Genomic DNA, 18,874 nt, shown 5'->3' on the forward strand with positions numbered 1-18,874 from the left:
AGCTGCTGCAGGCTATTAGTATGAAAACAACATATCTGAATTAGAAAGTTATGTAAAACAGTTGTCTGATAATTTCATACACACGACTAACATTCTAGCATTTTGTAGACTGCAGTTACCATTCCAGTTTTCAACACAAAACACAATGACAGAACTTACTTTAAAGTTGACACTGGCTAATTTGTATAAAGCTTGGTCAATTATTATATGAAATGGATCCAGCTTATCTATTTACATAAGTATTTACCTTTCCTACCTAGGCTGATAATCATAGTTCTAAACCAATGTCCCTTTCTAAGATATGGTTTTCACTCCTAGTTAATCTTTAACAATTAAAGCTTAATCAAAATTTGCCTATATTCTGTAGACTTGTTAAAGTTTATATGAACTATCCTAGAGTATTAGCATCAAATAAAGATGAAATTGTTAACTTTAAATAAACAATTGCTTGCAGAAACTATTTGATTTTCTGAATTTTGGTTATATACTTAGTCTTCCTAAAAAGAAATTTTATTTAGTTTAAACTGTGATTATCACCCCAGTGATAAAAAAAGGTGTACATTCTGTTATTATCATGAGGATAGATTTGGTGAACAGCATCTCGAAAGCTGTTACGCAATGCTAATACAAATGACAAGAAAACAATATACATGCACATATCACACATTATCATCTCTTTAATTACAAATAAGGAATTCCAGAAAATGTGTTCAATTTCAGTAATTTTATTATCTCAATTTTTGGTTGGTATTTTTATATAAATTAAATTGCTTATTCCCAGATTTTTTCATTAACGTAGTCAAACCAAAAAAAAATCAGCTGATATGTTACAACAAAAGACCTTGATAAATCCCAACTTGACACTGTAGTTTACCATGCCATTAGGAAAATTTAATGACAAGACAGTGTTCATATATATTTTCAAATTATTTCAAATTACAGAATCACACAACTTTACACCACCATCTCAAGCACCTATTGTGAATAAGACAAGTTATATACAAACAATCAATTTTTCGACAAGACAAGCAGATTACAAATAGACAGAAAACAAACTATTTAGTGACACATGATCCCAAACATTCAATTTTTTAAGACAAGACAATCAGCTTATAAACATGATAGAGAACAAATTATTTAGTCACATATGATCCCAAACATTCAATTTTTCAAGACAAGCAGCTTATAAACATGACAAACTTTTAAGCCACACAAATGATCCCAAACATTCAAATTTGACAACACAAGCAGCTTACATACATGACAGAGAACTCAATGCTGACATGTTTATCAAAAAATTCTGTGGGGTCAAGTTTTTAAGTGGTAGAAAGTTTGTAAAATTTCCAAACAGCTTTATCTTTACCATGATGTAAATAAAATGATGTTTCTATAAAATGTACATAGAGAGCTTAGTCACTATAATGTAAGAACAGCTAAGTAGATAAAATATATGCTTAAGCTCAGAGTTAGAAATGACAAAACATAATATACACACAGCTGTCAGTAAAAATGTATATGTGTATGCATACAATGACACCATGCACTGGCTAAGGTGTCTTATAATGAATTGATACACCTAATTCCATTGATGAACATTCAGTAATTTTTTTTCTTTGACTAAACCTCATAAAGTATAAATATCTTGAAATTAACAATGTTCTAAGGACAATTCTCAAAATTAATTCACAGAACACATCCAAAGGCTAATTTTTTTTACAAATAAATTATTTTGGAAATATGTATGCACACAAACAGTTTCATTTTGTCTTAAACAAAATCTTATAATGAACAAAAAAGCCTTCAGATTTATTAACCAGACTCATATATCTACAGGCTACATAAGACATTGAAACAGCCACATGCCAAGCTAAGTAACAACCAATACCTCAATATGAGAGACGTGTAGCCTATCTATGGTTTGTTCAACACTAGTGCCACCAGTAGAGATACAAGGTGAGCTTATATGCAGATGATGACGTCAACAAGGCTTTGATTAAAGCGCAACAGATTCTTCTACGTACCAGGACCAATCCAAAAAGCAGACAAGGCAAATAACAAGAAAACCACCCCACCTATAAGAGTCACTGGAACACGAAAAAAAATTGGCATGGATTAGTTTAAAAAAATAAGATGGTATAAAAAAAAATAGAAAACATAACTTTAGTTTTAAAAACAAGTTAATTAAAAAGTCTAGTGACAATTTTAGCGCAATTTCCTTATGTTATCTAAAAATAGCTCTGTCGTAGCGTAAATCAAGAGCAGGGTTAGTAAAACCATTGGTTAGTTATTAAAACGTTTTTTATTAAATAAACCTAACTACTAACTAAACTAAGCACCTTGAAATCAAGAGCAGGGTTATTAAAACCATTGGTTAGTTGAACTTGATTATCAACATGATAATCATTAAGATGATAGATCTCTACTTCCGGCATGTATATACAACCACACCACACACGTCATCACGTTCAATAGATGCGTCATCGCGTTCCATGGCTGCGCCATCACGTTCAGTAGGCGCGCAAGTTAATTAAAAAAGTCTAGTGACATTTATGCGCAATTTCCTTATGTTATCTAAAAATAGCTCTGACGTATAATGATGGGGTGCGTTCAAGCTAGAAGAGCGATCGGTTTGTAGGTGTTTATGTAATTTTAAAATTTGTGACCAAACGAGAGGATATTTTTGAAAACTTTCTTCGGCAATATTGTTCTAAATTATGGCAGGAATCGATTGGTACATGTTTCAAGTCGCTAAGTGGTCTGGTTGCCGAGATATGGGCCAAAAACTGCATTTTTTTGAGGTTTTTTGGCTTTTACGGGAAATACATGAAAGAAACCCGGAATTTTTATGGCCTATGCTCATTCTCGTAACTTGCTTAACATAATTGCTTTTGGAACTAGTCATCGATATTGCTTCGTTGAGGAGGAGATACGACTTAAAGCCCGGACACACATTCATCCATTCATTCATTCATCCATCCATCCATCCATTCCCAGAAATGACGAGTTAATAAACGCAATTCTCCAGAATGGAAATTGCGCTAAAAATGTTACCTGTTCGAACAGATATCCTTTGAGCGATGAACCTCCCACCCATAACAGCTAGACCTGTACACAGAAAATGACCAAGACAACCCCCTAGCATAACTCCAAATACATCCTGTATAAAAAATATAAAAAATTATTATATTGTGTAAAATAATTAATAAAGATTCTGTTTAAGTAAAATCTAAAATATAACTTTTTAAAACTTTCATTTAAATAAGTACAGATGAATAAGAATTTTGAACCAATCTATTATTTTCTATCAAGAGAAGTTATACTTACAAATATTTTTAATTTAAAAAATGTAATATCTTTTATTCAAACTTGAAACTGACCTCCCTAGCCCCTAGAATGATGGTGGCAATTTGTGATCTGTCTCCCCACTCAGCAAGAAATGTTAGCGTCAGAGACTGGAGAAACACTGTGGACAGGAGGCCAGAAAAAAATCTCCTTCCTGGACTTCGAATGATTCCTGTTTCAATGTCCTGAGTTGGTAGATTTTGTTTCTCTATCTACAAGATCAGAAGGCCAAAAGGGATAAACACCAAGTTTATACAAAAGCAATGCTATGTATAGATCATAGTCAACAAAACAATTGACCTGTTACTTCTTATACTAAATGAATAAATTAATGAAAAAGTTAAAAGAAATGGTTGAAAAAACAAAACAAAAACACAGTTGCACTATATAAAATGTCAAAAACTTAAATACAAATATTGAACAGTAACTTAAAGAAGAAAATAAGATTGCTAACTAAGTGACTAACATAATAACAAACTAAAAGTTAACAATGAATGAACAGGAAAACAGAGGAACTCAAGGTTTGGGTTTGAACATTTTATAAGGCAATGAAACTTTTACTGTAAGACAGTGATGTGAAAAAATAATTATTTAACCTACAAATGATGCAAGAAAAAAGTCACAAAAAATGTAAATACAAAGTTACTGTTCTACAATCGCACAAAGTTTTCATAAAATGAAGAGACCTTAAACAAGTTACAAAGTTTTATGTATGTACAGATTACATGTAAGTACATCTTCAAGTCAAGTAGAGCAAGTTATAAAATCTGAAGATAATTTGTCATTGTATTTGAAGTCCCTCTTAACCAAACTGCATAACTCCACAAATGTTAGTACATAGTCAAATTGAAGCTAGCAAACAGCCAAAGTTAAGCCAACATGCCCTACTTAAATTCCACAAATATCCGATGATATCAGAAAAATACCAAGTTTGAATTTTTAAAATTAAGAATTCTGCAACCTATACTTTTTTATTGGCCATTTTAAAAGCAAAAATAGTTATTAAAAAAAAAAAACAAAAACAACCCTATTTTTCTACAAAAAGTGTTTCTTTGTAAATAAATAAGGAAAATTAAGCGTGAATAAGAGTTCTTGGATAGGTAAATGTGTTTATGAGAACAGAAGCATTATAGCTAAACATTTGAAAGTTAAGCCTTGAAAAAATTATTTTCAGTAATAGAAGAAACTAGTGACCTGAATTGTCAAAACATATATAGCTGCTGTATAAAAGCAAGACCCAAGCCTTAAGTTGTAGCACCAATATTAAATTATGTTCAAAGTTTTAAAAAAACATAAAAAAAATAATAAACAATCACTTTTTTTTCCTCTTCTTCAACCATTTGTGCAAGTAACTGAAATACATGAATATTCATGAGATCCTAATCACCCTACTGGATTCTGGGATTAAAAGGATACAAATCAGAAAACCTGTTTCCTTAATCCAAATTTAAAAAATAAAGACCTACAAATGGAAACAAACTTTTTAATAAAGAAACTCTTGATTGGGACACAAAAAAAGTCAAACAGTAACTGGATCCTTAGAGTAGCAAAATGTCATAAGAAAGCGAGAGAATTACCTCATCTTCTCTCCTCTTGAGATCAGCCTGCACCTCCTCATATTCCTCTTTACCCTCGTCTTCAGACATGTACCAACCTAATTGTTTCATTGAAAACTTGTTTTAAAATATTGAAATTTACATGAAGAATAATTTATAAAAGCTACGAATTTTTAAATTTACAAGTAAGAAGCATATTAAAAATGTGGATACCTTCTCTTAACATTTTCAGGCCAAATACAGCAAAAAGAGCAGATGATACATAGTAAGTTAAAGCCCTTGGGATCACAGTAGTAGCATATCCGACCATTGCTGGTATATGAAAAAAAAAATTAACAGTATATTAACACTAAACAAATGAGCATATGTAAAAAAAACATGAGCTTTAGTCTATATAATCCCTTCCAAAAATCTTTACCCTTTTACAAACTTTTTTTAAACCCACCTGACAAAAAAGTCATAAAAAACAGAGCGCCAAGGGCCCCCATTAGGACAGTCACTCTGGAATGTGTCATGGCCATGATGGCTGCGATGAAAAATGTTTTGTCCCCCAGTTCAGATACCACAATGACAGAGAGAGATGCTATAAAACCATGAGTGAAGCCTTGCTTCTCTTTACTCATCTTCTTTATAGATGGCAAAGATTCTTCTGTCTAGAGAGTATAAACAAAAACCTCATTATTGGAGACATTAACAGCGTGATCAAATAGTGCTTTAGGAACAAGCAATAGTTTTATCTACATCTTGTATGTACAATGTTAGTTACACATTCACTATTGCATGCAAGTTTTTAGACATTATGAAACATTTTACATAAAATTAAAAAAAACAAACAACTAAGACATAGGAATATTGAATAAAAATACTATAATTTATTCATAAACATTAAGTTTGTAAGCTTTCAATAGACAAACTTATAAATAAATAATTAAATTGGTGTCCAATCAACAAGGTTATGCAGGAATATTTGGCAAAAGCTTGACCTTTCTAATACAGGAAATGCTGATTTCAAAAAATTACACTTTACCTTTTCCATGTGAGATGAATCTTTTCCCTTTTCTTCTTTACTGTTGGAGTCATCCTCGACGTGTAAAAGTTCTCTACTAGGGCCATAGTTATTGTATTGTTGTGCTAGTGTGTCTGTTAATGAACTTTCAAAACACAGTGCTGTTCCCCAACACACAGCCAGCAGAAAAATAAAACAGTTTTCTTTTCTTGTCATGATGTTTGCTTTGTGGATATCCTATAGTTTGTACACAATTTTATATTCCACTTAGGCTGCTACAAAGCCATTATCCTGCTCTGTTGTTTCTTTGTTTAAAGCCTCTTAAGGCTAAAGATTTTTTGTGCTGAGTCAGCAGAGTAGATGGTACTCACTTTGTTAACTTCATACACACCTATTTTAGAAATTTAAAAAATATTTAGATTTTACAAAAAAATAAACACAAAATGAGTAGCCTACACATAAAACATAGGCTAAAGTGTAAAACACGAAACAGATGATGGAAGACTAAGAAGACTTGGTAAAAAATATGCTATCAGTATCAGACAATCAGTTAACTAAGGATAGGCAGTTTTTCTTAAGGCTATATTATTTAAACATCACTTGATAAAACTGATTTTACTCCTGGAAGATATAAATAAATAATATAGGCAGGCCTATCATTTTAAATTTTATTTTAATAAAAAACCTAAAAGATAGGCCTAGATTATAATTTATAAGATGAGAGTGTCTATTCGTACTTCACTACGAATAGCCTTCAGAGGGCTATTTGTAGTGAAGTACAAATAGCTACGGAGGCTATTTGTACACTGACCAATCAGATTATCGGTAGGTATTTGTACACTGACCAATCAGATTATCGGAACGTATCCGTACACTGACCGATCAAAGCAGTGTAAAATCCCTCCCAGTTTAAACCTTTCTAGTCTAGAGCCGCACACTCGACAAGAAAGTTTGCTACACGATGTAGCCTACGTCATGATTTTTTAATCATTTTGCCTTCAGTAGCTGTTTTGACAGCTACAAAGAATTGGAGGCAGCTATTAAAGCTTTGGATAGTAGCAAACAAATCAAACTTTTATTTAACATAACAAAAAACAGTTTAAGAATTTAACAGTAAACAGAACAAATGAAATGGTACAATATCTATCAGATCTAAGAGACAAATAACATGGCTACCTTGTACGTGTAGTAAACAAAAAGCTGCTTTATATAAAAAATAATAAAAATCAACTGATCTGGGTCAACATCTCTTGTATTGATACATGTTTTTATTACAAACAACAAAAAATACTACATAATTTAAAACTACTTTTGATCAACAGCTTATAATACATTCAGTTACTAAACATGCACTTCAAGAAGACAAAAGTTTTATCACTACCTTTGCGTGTTGTGTAAAAGCTGTTAGGGGTAATCCTTAAGATTTTAAGGCGATTTCTACCTCCCTAATACTATTATCGCAAATGCCAGACCCCCATTCTTATCGATAGTTACAGTATAGTAATACTGAATTATCTTTAGATATCTATATCTTTTCTATATATTTTAATATAGACCTACATAATTTATTTAAATTTAATTATTTTATAATAATTATATATAGGCCTAATTAATACATAATAATTCAATAATTGTAGTCTAAAGACTCTAGACTCTAGTTAATGTAATTACAGCTAGGACCTAAGTACAAACCTAGCCAAATGTTTAAGGGAGGGGGGGATGCCTCGCTCTGATTGGTCAGTGTACAAATAGCCTTCTGAAGGCTATTGGTACTTCACTACAAATAGTCTTCTGAGGGCTATTCGTAGTGAAGTACGAATAGCCGCAGCCTATAAGATTACCCTTTTCCCTAATAAGTAGGCCTATAATAATTCCATATGCCATATAGCCTAGATCTATATATTATATAATGTAGGACTATAATTAGCCTATAATATAATATAGATGAGATCTACTCTTAAATAGTAAAAACTTAAAAGTATAGGAGTATAGGGGCCTAGTGACTTGACTTGAAATCTAGATTTTAGACTAGACTAGATCTAGAGTCTAGATAGTATAGAATTAAATATATGAATTAAACTTTTTTTTAAACAATGGAATTTTTTTAAGGACCTGGCCTACTCTTTTGACTTTTATTAAATTATTATCAATATGATGAGCGTAACTCTATAATGAGGAACAGTGAACTAGAATCTAGATCTAGACTAGTTCAACTTGTTTACTAGAGTCTAGAACTAGATTTTTAGAAATTAAAAATTAAATTAATAAATTGATAGGTAGGAGTAGGCCTAGTAAAAATGACTAGATCTAGATTTCTAAATAAAATAATCTAGATTTTAGGCCTAGGCCCTATTTAGAATTTTAAATAGATCTAGAGTTAGATCTAGATCTATCTAGCTAGAATCTAGATCTAGATCTAGGAATAAATGTCAAATAAATATGACATGTCACTGTTACCTGTTACACAAAATTAATATAAATAGGCCTACTTTGATTTTGAAAATACTAGATTCTAGATCTAGATCTAGATTCTAGATTCCTAGATCTAGTCACCTAGTGACCAGTGAATACTTTACACGAAATTAATTACTAATAGCATAGATTATAGATCTAGATCTAGTTCTACATAATACTATACTACACATAATACATACGATGACAGGTCGGGAGTCATAACAAGAACAATTAATTTTTTTTTGTCGTCAAAGACTAAAAATAAAAGCAAGGCCAGAGGCCTTCGCAACATGACACGCACTTCCACAAGTAACTTCCCCTTGAAATGTAAAATTAAAATTTTGCATCCCAACTTACTACTCCAGGCGAAATAATTTATCAATTAGCAAAGCAAACTCAGATTTCCTATTTTGAGACAAACCCCGAATAAAAGTGTAATATCCCAAAGCTTATAAATATAATAACTTTTCACATGTTGACAGATCTAGTTAAAGACAAATAGATCTAGTAGTTTATTAGTATTAGTTTTTTTGTTTATTAGTAGAGCTATTTAGAGTAAGAAACAAGGTTCGTTTAGCAGACAAAAATCTTGTTACTAAATAAAAGTAGTAGGACTAGGCCAAACAATCGCGAACATTGAAAAATATACCAGGGTACGTCTAGTTTGGCAATAAGTAAACTATTTTACCTGGTAATCGATCAAAAAACCACGGTAAAATGTTTAATATAAAGTTAATTCTAGATCTTGTTAAAGGAGGCTTAATCATTGATTACGATTAGCGTATTATTTATTAAATATTAAATCTAGTTGGGACTGATGCATTCTTAAATCATACAGATCTAGATCTAATTTCTCCCCCCACAGCCACTGCCAATAACGCAACTGAAGGCCAAAACGGATTCCTCAAGGCCCTAACTAAAAGAAAGGGGTGTTGTGTATTGCCAGTTCTTCCAATATAAAGCCAAAAAAAAAAAAAAAAACAGAAATCGTGACTTTTTTTTTCAGACCAAAGACCGTCAATGATTAGTAATATTCGGTTTAATCCTTAAGGGGTTAGGGATCGTAAGGTTAGTTTTTGACATTCACAATAGAAAGGCTGTTGAGTATTTGAATTTATCGTCGATAGTAATAGAATCTACTAAAACAAAGGCAATTAATACTTTTATGATGTATTTTAAATGTACGTTTTTAATAGGTAAAATAAAAACCTCTAACAGTGTAACACTACGCCACTACGCTCTTTAGTTAGAACAGGGGTCTCCAAACTGCGGGCCGCATTCCACTGAAAAAACGTTTGTTGGTGATGGCTGAGGAACTTTGCCCAGAAAAATCACTACATGCCTGGAAGAAACTGGCCCCCGAACTGAAATTTGATAGTTAATGCGGCCCTCGAACTGAAAAGTTTGGAGCAGTGTTTCTTCCAGACTTTTTTCTCCGGGGGGGGGGGGGGGGCAGTAGACTTTCTTCGGGGGGACGGACACTGTTAAAAGTATATATTTTCTATATAAATTATATAAATTTAATTTCGTTAGGGGGGGGGGGTGGTAAAAATGTTTCGGGCCCCCGAAGAGATGCCTGGAAGAAACCCTGGTTTGGAGACCCCTGAGTTAGAAGATGGAATATTTTTAAATTAATTTAATCTAAGACTAAGACTCTAAACTGTTTAACTATTTGTTATATAACACTAAATTCTGATTTTACTTACTCTATAATTCAAATTTATAACAAAAATGATCTATTTATTGATTGAAATATTTGTGAAATCATATAGATAGATAATATATGTGTGTGTATACATAACATATATCTATAATATAAGCCGCCTGGTAATGTGTCATTCCTTCCATCATCGGCATAGTTACTTCATCTTCGCTTTTAGAGCTGGAGAATGTGATTTCGCGTAGGGAGGGCTATTGCTGAGTATGTAGCCCGGGGGAAACATGGTGTTCATCATACCTGGAGAGGGCAAGTGGCTCTCCCTGGGGAAATATGTTGTTCGGCGGTAGTTTAAATTATACCACAGGTTGAGGGAGATGGGAAATCTAGTGGATGTTTGTGATGGCATTGCACCATTTTTTGTTACCGTAGAGGAGCACTGGTATAAGCTAACATACAGATCCCCTAATTTCTATTAATATCAGTACAAATTTTATTCATAAGCCTAATTAAAATAAAATTTAAATATTTAAAACAATGCCCACCTCTTTTCTTTATGTTTAGGCATATTTTAAATCAGAACTGAAAAAAATGCTGAGTGATAACTGTGATCTTGACCAACAATCTCAGACATGGCCAGAACTTACAGGAAAGGTATAATTAGTACAATCCTATATTGTTGCCTCTAAATCAACATCATAATTGTTTAGTAAAAATAACATTATAGTACCAAACTCTATGGTTTTTAAACAAGAAATAAAGTTTAGCAAGAATAATGAATAGCCATTAAATGAAACTAATTAATATTATTTATAATTTTCAATTCTAAATAATAAAATACTTGTATAAGAACACCATTCCTTACATTGTAGTTCAGGAAAAACAGAAACCAACAGGTTGAAAATTTAATATGTATGCTTCCACTTTGTAAAAAACACACCTGTCTAGAATATCTATGTCGAGCGTAACTAACTACTTGCTTATTATGTTCTATTTAGCTGTGTTTGTTTTACATCTGCTGTGAAAAGATTATTGATTACTGTTTTTTTGTGTTATACTTCTACTATTAAGTCTCAGTGCTACCTAACAATGTGATATATATATATATATATATATATATATATATATATATATATATATATATATATATATATATATATATATATATATATATATATATATATATATATATAATTGTATATAATTGTATATATATATATATAAGTAAAATATATATAAATATATATATAAAAATAAATAAATATATATAGAAATATATAGAAATATATATATATATATATATATATATATATATATATATATATATATATATATATATATATATATATATATATATAAGTGAGCTGTACATTTACAGACATTTGAAGAAGCTGCAGAAAAAATTAAGAATGATAGACCAGATGTAACAGTAAGTTGGTTGTTGTTCCTATGTTTCAATCTGTGAATTTATATTGTTTTTCAAGATGTAAGACATACAGTTGTTCACGTGTAGTTCAGCTGTATATAACTTGAGTCTTGTGTATTGAAATGGTATTGAAATGTATACATAGGTATTACACAATATGAATTGTTATAAATAGAGATTCATTGTGTAACTCTAGAGGTCCAACTGCATAAACAGGGAATCAATAGTTTAATGTGGGGCTCTGCTGTATAAGTAGGTATTCAATGTTTTGACTTGTTTTGTAGCTCAGCTTGTGTAAGCAGCTTGAAATTTCCATAATTGTGAATACACAGGTACATCGTGTTCCGATGGGAGCTATGGTGACAGCTGACTATAGAACTGACAGAGTGAGGGTGTTTGTTGATGACAATGGCAGAGTTTCTACTGCCCCATCTATAGGCTGATGTCTAGAAACTTTAAAATATGGAAACTAGTTAATCATTTCTAATTTATTTATTCAGTAGTTTTCACGTTTCTTGTGTTTTATCTGTATTGACTGTATAACATTTGTTGACTTACTTATGGAATTTTAAATTGAATTTTTGTATATTAAAATTTTACACCCTATTTTATATAAAGATAGATGGGCTAGGTGCAAGTCCATTGATTTATAAGAACCTTATAATAATAATATAAGCTGAAGTGTAAGCGACCTTTTTATGTCTGTTGTTTAGCTTGAAAATGTATGATTGTAATTTTGTTGTAAAATGTTTATCGAAAGTATATTTGATATAATGCTTCTGTGATAATCTTTTTATGTGATGAAAAAATAATTGAAACATTATATCATGAATATTAAATATCAAATTATTTATTTTTCAAATGCTTTGATACTGATAATTAAAAAAAACACCATGTAATTTATAATTTAATGTAAAGTCTAAATTATTTACTATCTTAATTTGCTCAGTTATAGTCTACACTAAATAAATATATATTTATAACAATTAAAATAGATTTTGTTATCTTTTCATGTGAGGTTAAAAAGAAAAACAATTTAATGTGTATTGTATTGTTGTGTGAGAGATAACTAATGGTTGTATGCTGTATTGCGACTGACTCAAAATATGTGTAATTATAAATTTTTATAGTGGGCGTTGTGAATAATAACAATAAAATCTATATTTAACAATAATTAACTTTCAAATATCTGGCACGTAAGATTTTACTGTGCTAAAAAACTAAAACCGGCTAAATCAACAGTTCAAACTGTTCAGAGAATTTGCACTGTCCAGCTCCACAACAGCCCCGCCCCTCCTCGACACGTCTAAGGACGGGAGAGTGGGGTGGGGGCCATACTCATGACACATGAGTGACACCGTTCAAGAGAGCGAACCACTACTAGCCCTTAAGTCCCGAGTCCGGACGTCCACGATTAAACTCAGCTCTGATGGGTACCCTACCGTACCCAACTCTACGTATGGAAAGGAAAGACCCTTTACTTTTAACACCGCTCATACTCATTATGGTTTAGCTTAAACTTAATTAACATAATTTAGCAGCGATCAGTTACTTCGTCATGATGGCCACTGAGTGTTTCTTTCGCGCATCTCTGTGGGGGGGGGGGGGGGGGGGGGGCAGAGCGTGTCTACCGTCCCCCTTCCTCAGGACAAAGTAGAAGAAATGTTGAATTTAAACAGAAAATATATAATCTAACCATAAACAAAAAGTATATATGCCTACTCTATCCATTCTTATTTATTCCCCCTCCGAGATTTTCAAATCCCCACCCCTACCATATGTATGAAAGAAACCCTGCGATGTACAATACAGCTACAATACGCTATTTCATGTATTTCATTTTGTGCCACCTTCTCAGATGGCGTCACTCTGCTTACATGGTGTATTTAACATAGGTCGGTTACAATTTTACCCAATGATCTAATAACCTTCCCCCCCCCCCCCCTCTTCCTTGTCGTACGACACCCGTCTGTGCTAATTGATGTGTTAAACAACTATTTGTAATAAGTACACAATGGTTTCTCGGTCAATTACGTCCTGCCATTACGCAACCAGTGTCAGTATAGAATCAATATAAGCATCTTTAACATTGAAAGTAATCAACAATGGCATTTCAATTTCGGCGTGGTCGAATGGTAGAACATTCGGCTGCTTGCCCAAGTCTTTCGAGTTCGGATCTCGGTTCAGACTTGTGACTGTAAGACTTCCCTGTCCATCCAGCTCATATGGGTACCTGAATCCCGTTGGTGAAGGTGGCATAGTGCTGACCACACCATCCCTTCATATGCCGAGTCAATAAACAGATGAACTCTACTTCATCTTCTTTAATCTATATATATATATAATTCTCTTCTGGGAGACGCTATAAAACAAGCTGTAAGCGCGCTCCTTACCACCCCCGCCCCGACTAGGTCTGGTGAGCTGTGGTTCACGCTAAATGTTTACCTTCGTAGAGCCGGGTTTAGTGCGGCTATTAGGGGCAGATAATTTAGTTTGAAACGATTTTAAACAGGGGAGGTAACTAAGAGGAGGCTGCTTTCACGGGGGAGAGGGGTGTAGGGTAGGGGTTGGGAGATAGGAGGGTGGGGATAGTATCGTCCTTAACGACCTACTGATAGTGTTTTAAAGCAGATATTTTCAGTGGCAGCATTGGTGCTGTCGAATTCACAAATTATGAATTACTGAAAAGTAGAAAAAACAACTAAATAGCGGCGTATGATATGCCGCGGGTCGGCTCGTTTACTTTAAAGCAGTTGAAGACTATCAACATGCACACACCAATACTGTTAAATATAATCAACTTACATCAATACCATTTAAGATAATCAACATGCACACCCAAATACCGTTTAAAATAATCAGTATACTTATATCAACACATTTCAAAAGAATTAACAAGCGCACACAGGGCCTAAACAACATTAAAGAGAATAATCATACACAAATCACTACCGTTGAAAAGAATCAACATTAACACCTTTGAAAAGAATCAACATACAAACATCACTACCGATGAAAATAACATACACATATCATTAACTAATTTGAAAAGAATCAACATATACACATCACTACCGTTGAAAAGAATCAACATACGCATATCACTACCGTTGAAAATAATCAACATACACACATCACTACCGTTGAAAGGAATCAACATACACACATCACTACCATGAAAAGAATCAACATACACACATCACTACCGTTGAAACAATCAACATACACATATCATTAAAATCTTTAAAAAGAACCAACATACACACATCACTGAGTTTGAAAAGAATCAACATGCACACACCCCTACCGTTGAAATAATCAACATACACATATCATTAACACCTTTGAAAAGTACCAACATGCAAACACCACTACCGTTGAAAATAATCAACACGCCACACCCTTACAGCTGAAATAATCAACATACACATATCACTACCGTTGAAAATAATCAACATACACATATAATTAACTTGCACACATCACTACCGTTGAAAAGAATCAACTTGCACACATCCCTACCGTTGAAAAGAATCAACTTGCACACATCACTACCGTTGAAAAGAATCAACATACACACATCACTACCGTTGAAAAGAATCAACATACACACATCACTACCGTTGAAAATAATCAACATACACACATCACTACCGTTGAAAAGAATCAACATACACACATCACTACCGTTGAAAAGAATCAACATACACACATCACTACCGTTGAAAAGAATAAACACACGCAAATCACTACCGTTGAAAAGAATCAACATGCACACATCCCTACCGTTGAAGAGAACGTCTGTCCCAGCTCCTCAGAACTCCCAATCCACAGTTCCCATAGCCTCAAACCCGAACACCACACTACCCTCTCTTCCCCCAGTAACAGGTGGGCTATCAGACACGGCTCTTCCACCTGATTCCTTTATCATTTGTTTGCATCAGCGGCGTAACTTTAGTCAATTTGTTACTAATTGTTACGCTGCCCGCGAGTTTTATTTTGGGAATGAGGTGGGGGTGGGGGGGGGGGGGGGGGCTAAAATGTGTAAATTTTGAGGAAAATTATTGTTTTGGACTGTGTTTATAAAATAGACATCTCTATATGATTTTTATATCGAAGACAATCAACATATGTGTACCTATTAAGTTGTTTAAGTACTAATGATCAGTAAAATAGCACGCGTGACTTATATTTATTTTTTTGCTCCGATTCCTAGGTTTTCTTAAAAACAGACATTTCAGCTTTAGGCGTTTAGCTGATCAAATTAATGTAGTTTTTTTTACTCTATCGTTAACTATTTCTTTCAGACTTTTTCTCCGGGGGTCACTTGAAACTTGGGGGGGGGGGGGGGGGGGGGGGCGGACACTGGTAGAAGTAAATTTTTCTAGATAAATTATATTTTGTTCGGAGGGGTGTGCGCTTCGGGAAGGGACAAGGGGGCCTGAAAGAAACACTGATAGTAGGTATACGCCGTGTTTACACAGAAACGTAAATTTGATGCAAACGGTAGCCTATATTCGAAAATAGTTATCATCACGCATTGCTTTAGTTTAGCGAAGGGGTAAAAAAAAATGTTGGCTAACTAGATACTATTTCTAATCCCTAAATAGGTATGACAGCTGGTGTGTTCATTTTTCTTTATGTTTTATTCAGAAAAAAAACCTCATCAAACTATTCCATCAACATAATTCGCAATAACGTATGCCGTTTCCTTTCCGGTTACCATTTTTAATGGCAATCGGACAGGTTTACGAGACAAACCTATAACTGCAACAAATACCTGGCTAGTTCAGATTTCAAAATAGTCTCTCTCAATCTATACTGTAAAACTTTGAAAGAGCTGTTAAAATTTAAAAAAATGAATTAAAAAAGTATCGGACCAAATAAACCTTTCATTTTATTACTTCATCAAACGTATTGATCCCGTATTATTTTCATTGATACCCTCCCCCGTCTCCCATGTAAAAATCGTTATTATTTGTGGTTATTTCCCTTGAATTAGGTCCCCTTACGTAGTTTTTTGTATTGATTTTCTGTAAGCTTGCCCCTGTTAACATGTTTTTGTCCACGTAGATACTCACATATCAATGTGTCAATTCCCCTCTAACACGCCACGTGCATATAGGATACAGAGTTTTATGAAACAATGAGGTTCTACCACAGCTTTGCGTTCAGAGTCTTTCCCCGGCACCTCTTTGCTCCCACCTCCCCAGTCCGTCCCCCCCCCCCCCTGGACATTTTAGTCCACCCCCCCCCCCCCCATAAATTTGAACATTTCAAGTGCCCCTCCCCCCCGAGAAAAAAATTCTGGAAGAAACACTGATTGCAGATTGCGTATTTATACCTTTCATGATCTACAAGATTGCCCCCCCCCCCCACCTCCCCATTACATCATCTTAGCGAGATCTTACCACCACTTAAAATATTAATGACTTAATGACTTAAAACGTAAACCTTGAATGCTTGATGTTACAAAACGATGACAAAAACAAATCAGAATCGCTTGATGTGAAACTGCCTCGTTTAAAATGTCATTACGTTATAGTTTAATAAAGTATGTGCTCAGTAATTTAAAGTCGGTTAAAACACATATTTTTAAGTGAAACTATTTATGTATGAGCTGTTTACAATGTAGCACCATTATATGTGGTGGGGGTCAATGTACCCTCTAAGGGGGAAAAGCTAATGTGCAAAATGTATTTTCTGTGCGCAGTGTTCTAAAAGTCTTATACAATGATATATTTATTTTACAAAATCCCCGCGCGGCAGTTCAAAACTGCTGCGCGGCCGCGCAACCGCGCAGCTTAGAGGGGAAATTGGTGGGGGTGGTAAAATGGAACATTATATGTTGTGTATATATATATATATATATATATATATATATATATATATATATATATATATATATATATATATATATATATATATATATATATATATATATATATATATATATATATATATATATTGAAGCCAATCAGTGAGTCGAACGACCCTGAGACCAACCAACTCTGATGGGTACCGAACTCACGTTAGGGAAAGTAAAGGGCATAGTGCTGACCACACTACAGTCTTACATGCCGTGGTCAAGAAACAGATGAACTCTACTTCATCTGCTCTATGGATCATTAGGTCCGAAGGGGAAACTTTACTTTTTGTAAAAAAAAAACAATTAAATGTCCTGTCCCCATCTTTAACAATCTCTATTAACCATTACTTTGACCAAAACACCCAAAACAATAGCTATAACGCATTTGAAAATTTTACTGCAAAATCTCTGGGACCTCCTACGTTCAGGTACCAATTAGAACTGAGTGGACTCAGTGACGTCCTACGTTCAGGTACCCATTAGAACTGAGTGGACTCAGTGACGTCCTACGGTCAGGTACCCATTAGAACTGAGTGGACTCAGTGACGTCCTATGGTCAGGTATCCATCAGAGCTGGGTGGACCAAGGGATGCCGTACAGACTAGAGACCAAATATTTTCGTTTTAACAATCTTGCTCTGCCATATTATCATACAAAACATTTTACACTTGAGAAAATCCACAGATTTTGTTTTTGTGCACGCATGTAGGCCCTATGTTAAAGAATTATAACCTGTTCTAAATTAAATCGTGCTGAATAACAATACAGAAGCAGGTGCTATACATGTATGGATTACAAATTCAATGACGACAACCTTTCAATTAATGAAACATTCCATGATTTGTTCCATAACAATACTACTGGTGGGATAATTATTTGTTTGTTCTGGATACCTTGTATAAAGGTGGTTTAAAGGCAAAGAATGAAATAATAAATCTTTCCAAATGAACGCTTTCTGTTCTTTAAATTACATACTGGTCATAGAACATAGGATATATAGCAATCAGAGGTAGAACAATATGATATAGAACATAGAACGATTGGAGGTAGAACAAAATGACATAGAACAAAATATGATATTGAGAATCACGTAATGTAGTAACATGTGTCTTGTTTGGTTCTAGCTCATTTTGATTTAATTAAACCTGCAATTAAAAAAATGTTATTTTAATAAACAGTATACATTTTAGTTAACAGTATACATTAAATCCATTGTTATGATATGGGCTCACTGAGCTGGTAAAATATTAACAATTTCTAGTTATAAGGTAGAAATATAAATCTAGTCTCGTCCTGAATACATGACACACCATGATCCAGCGCCACCCCCCCCCCAAATACTTCTGAAACGGCTTCCATTTCCAATTTTTCTAATAACATGTCATCCAGTGTTTCTTTCAGACATTTTTCTTTGAGGGAGGGAGTGATACTTGAAAAGTTCGGAGGAGGGGGCGAAGTTAAATTCAGTGTTTCTTCCAGACTTTTTTCTCCGGGGGGGCACTTGAAATCTTCGGGGGGGGGGGGCGGTAAACTTTCTTCGGGGGGGCGGACACTGTTAAAAGTA

At 33.6% G+C, this 18,874-nt stretch overlaps 1 protein-coding gene across 3 annotated transcripts; it reads right to left on the reverse strand.

The window, feature by feature from the left end:
- Nucleotides 1-653: 653 nt before the first annotated feature.
- Nucleotides 654-9,240, reverse strand: LOC131954997 (transmembrane protein 165). Of its 3 annotated transcripts, none has more exons than XM_059318872.1 (9): nucleotides 9,047-9,240; nucleotides 5,926-6,295; nucleotides 5,344-5,551; nucleotides 5,112-5,210; nucleotides 4,920-4,996; nucleotides 4,659-4,694; nucleotides 3,378-3,554; nucleotides 3,052-3,157; nucleotides 654-2,084 (listed from the first exon to the last, which is right to left on the reverse strand). In XM_059318872.1, exons 2-9 carry the CDS (start codon nucleotides 6,118-6,120, stop codon nucleotides 2,014-2,016), a joined length of 969 nt encoding a protein of 322 aa, XP_059174855.1. In that variant the 5' UTR covers nucleotides 6,121-6,295; nucleotides 9,047-9,240; the 3' UTR covers nucleotides 654-2,013. The 3 variants fall into 3 exon arrangements, with proteins under 3 accessions (XP_059174855.1, XP_059174854.1, XP_059174856.1); XM_059318871.1 differs by lacking the exon at nucleotides 9,047-9,240 and adding an exon at nucleotides 8,559-8,672; XM_059318873.1 differs by lacking the exons at nucleotides 4,659-4,694; nucleotides 9,047-9,240 and adding an exon at nucleotides 8,559-8,672.
- Nucleotides 9,241-18,874: the final 9,634 nt, after the last annotated feature.

Source organism: Physella acuta, unplaced genomic scaffold (genome assembly GCF_028476545.2).
Source record: "Physella acuta isolate Inbredline_101_S28 unplaced genomic scaffold, ASM2847654v3 ptg001046l, whole genome shotgun sequence".
NCBI classification, from domain to species: domain Eukaryota; kingdom Metazoa; phylum Mollusca; class Gastropoda; family Physidae; genus Physella; species Physella acuta.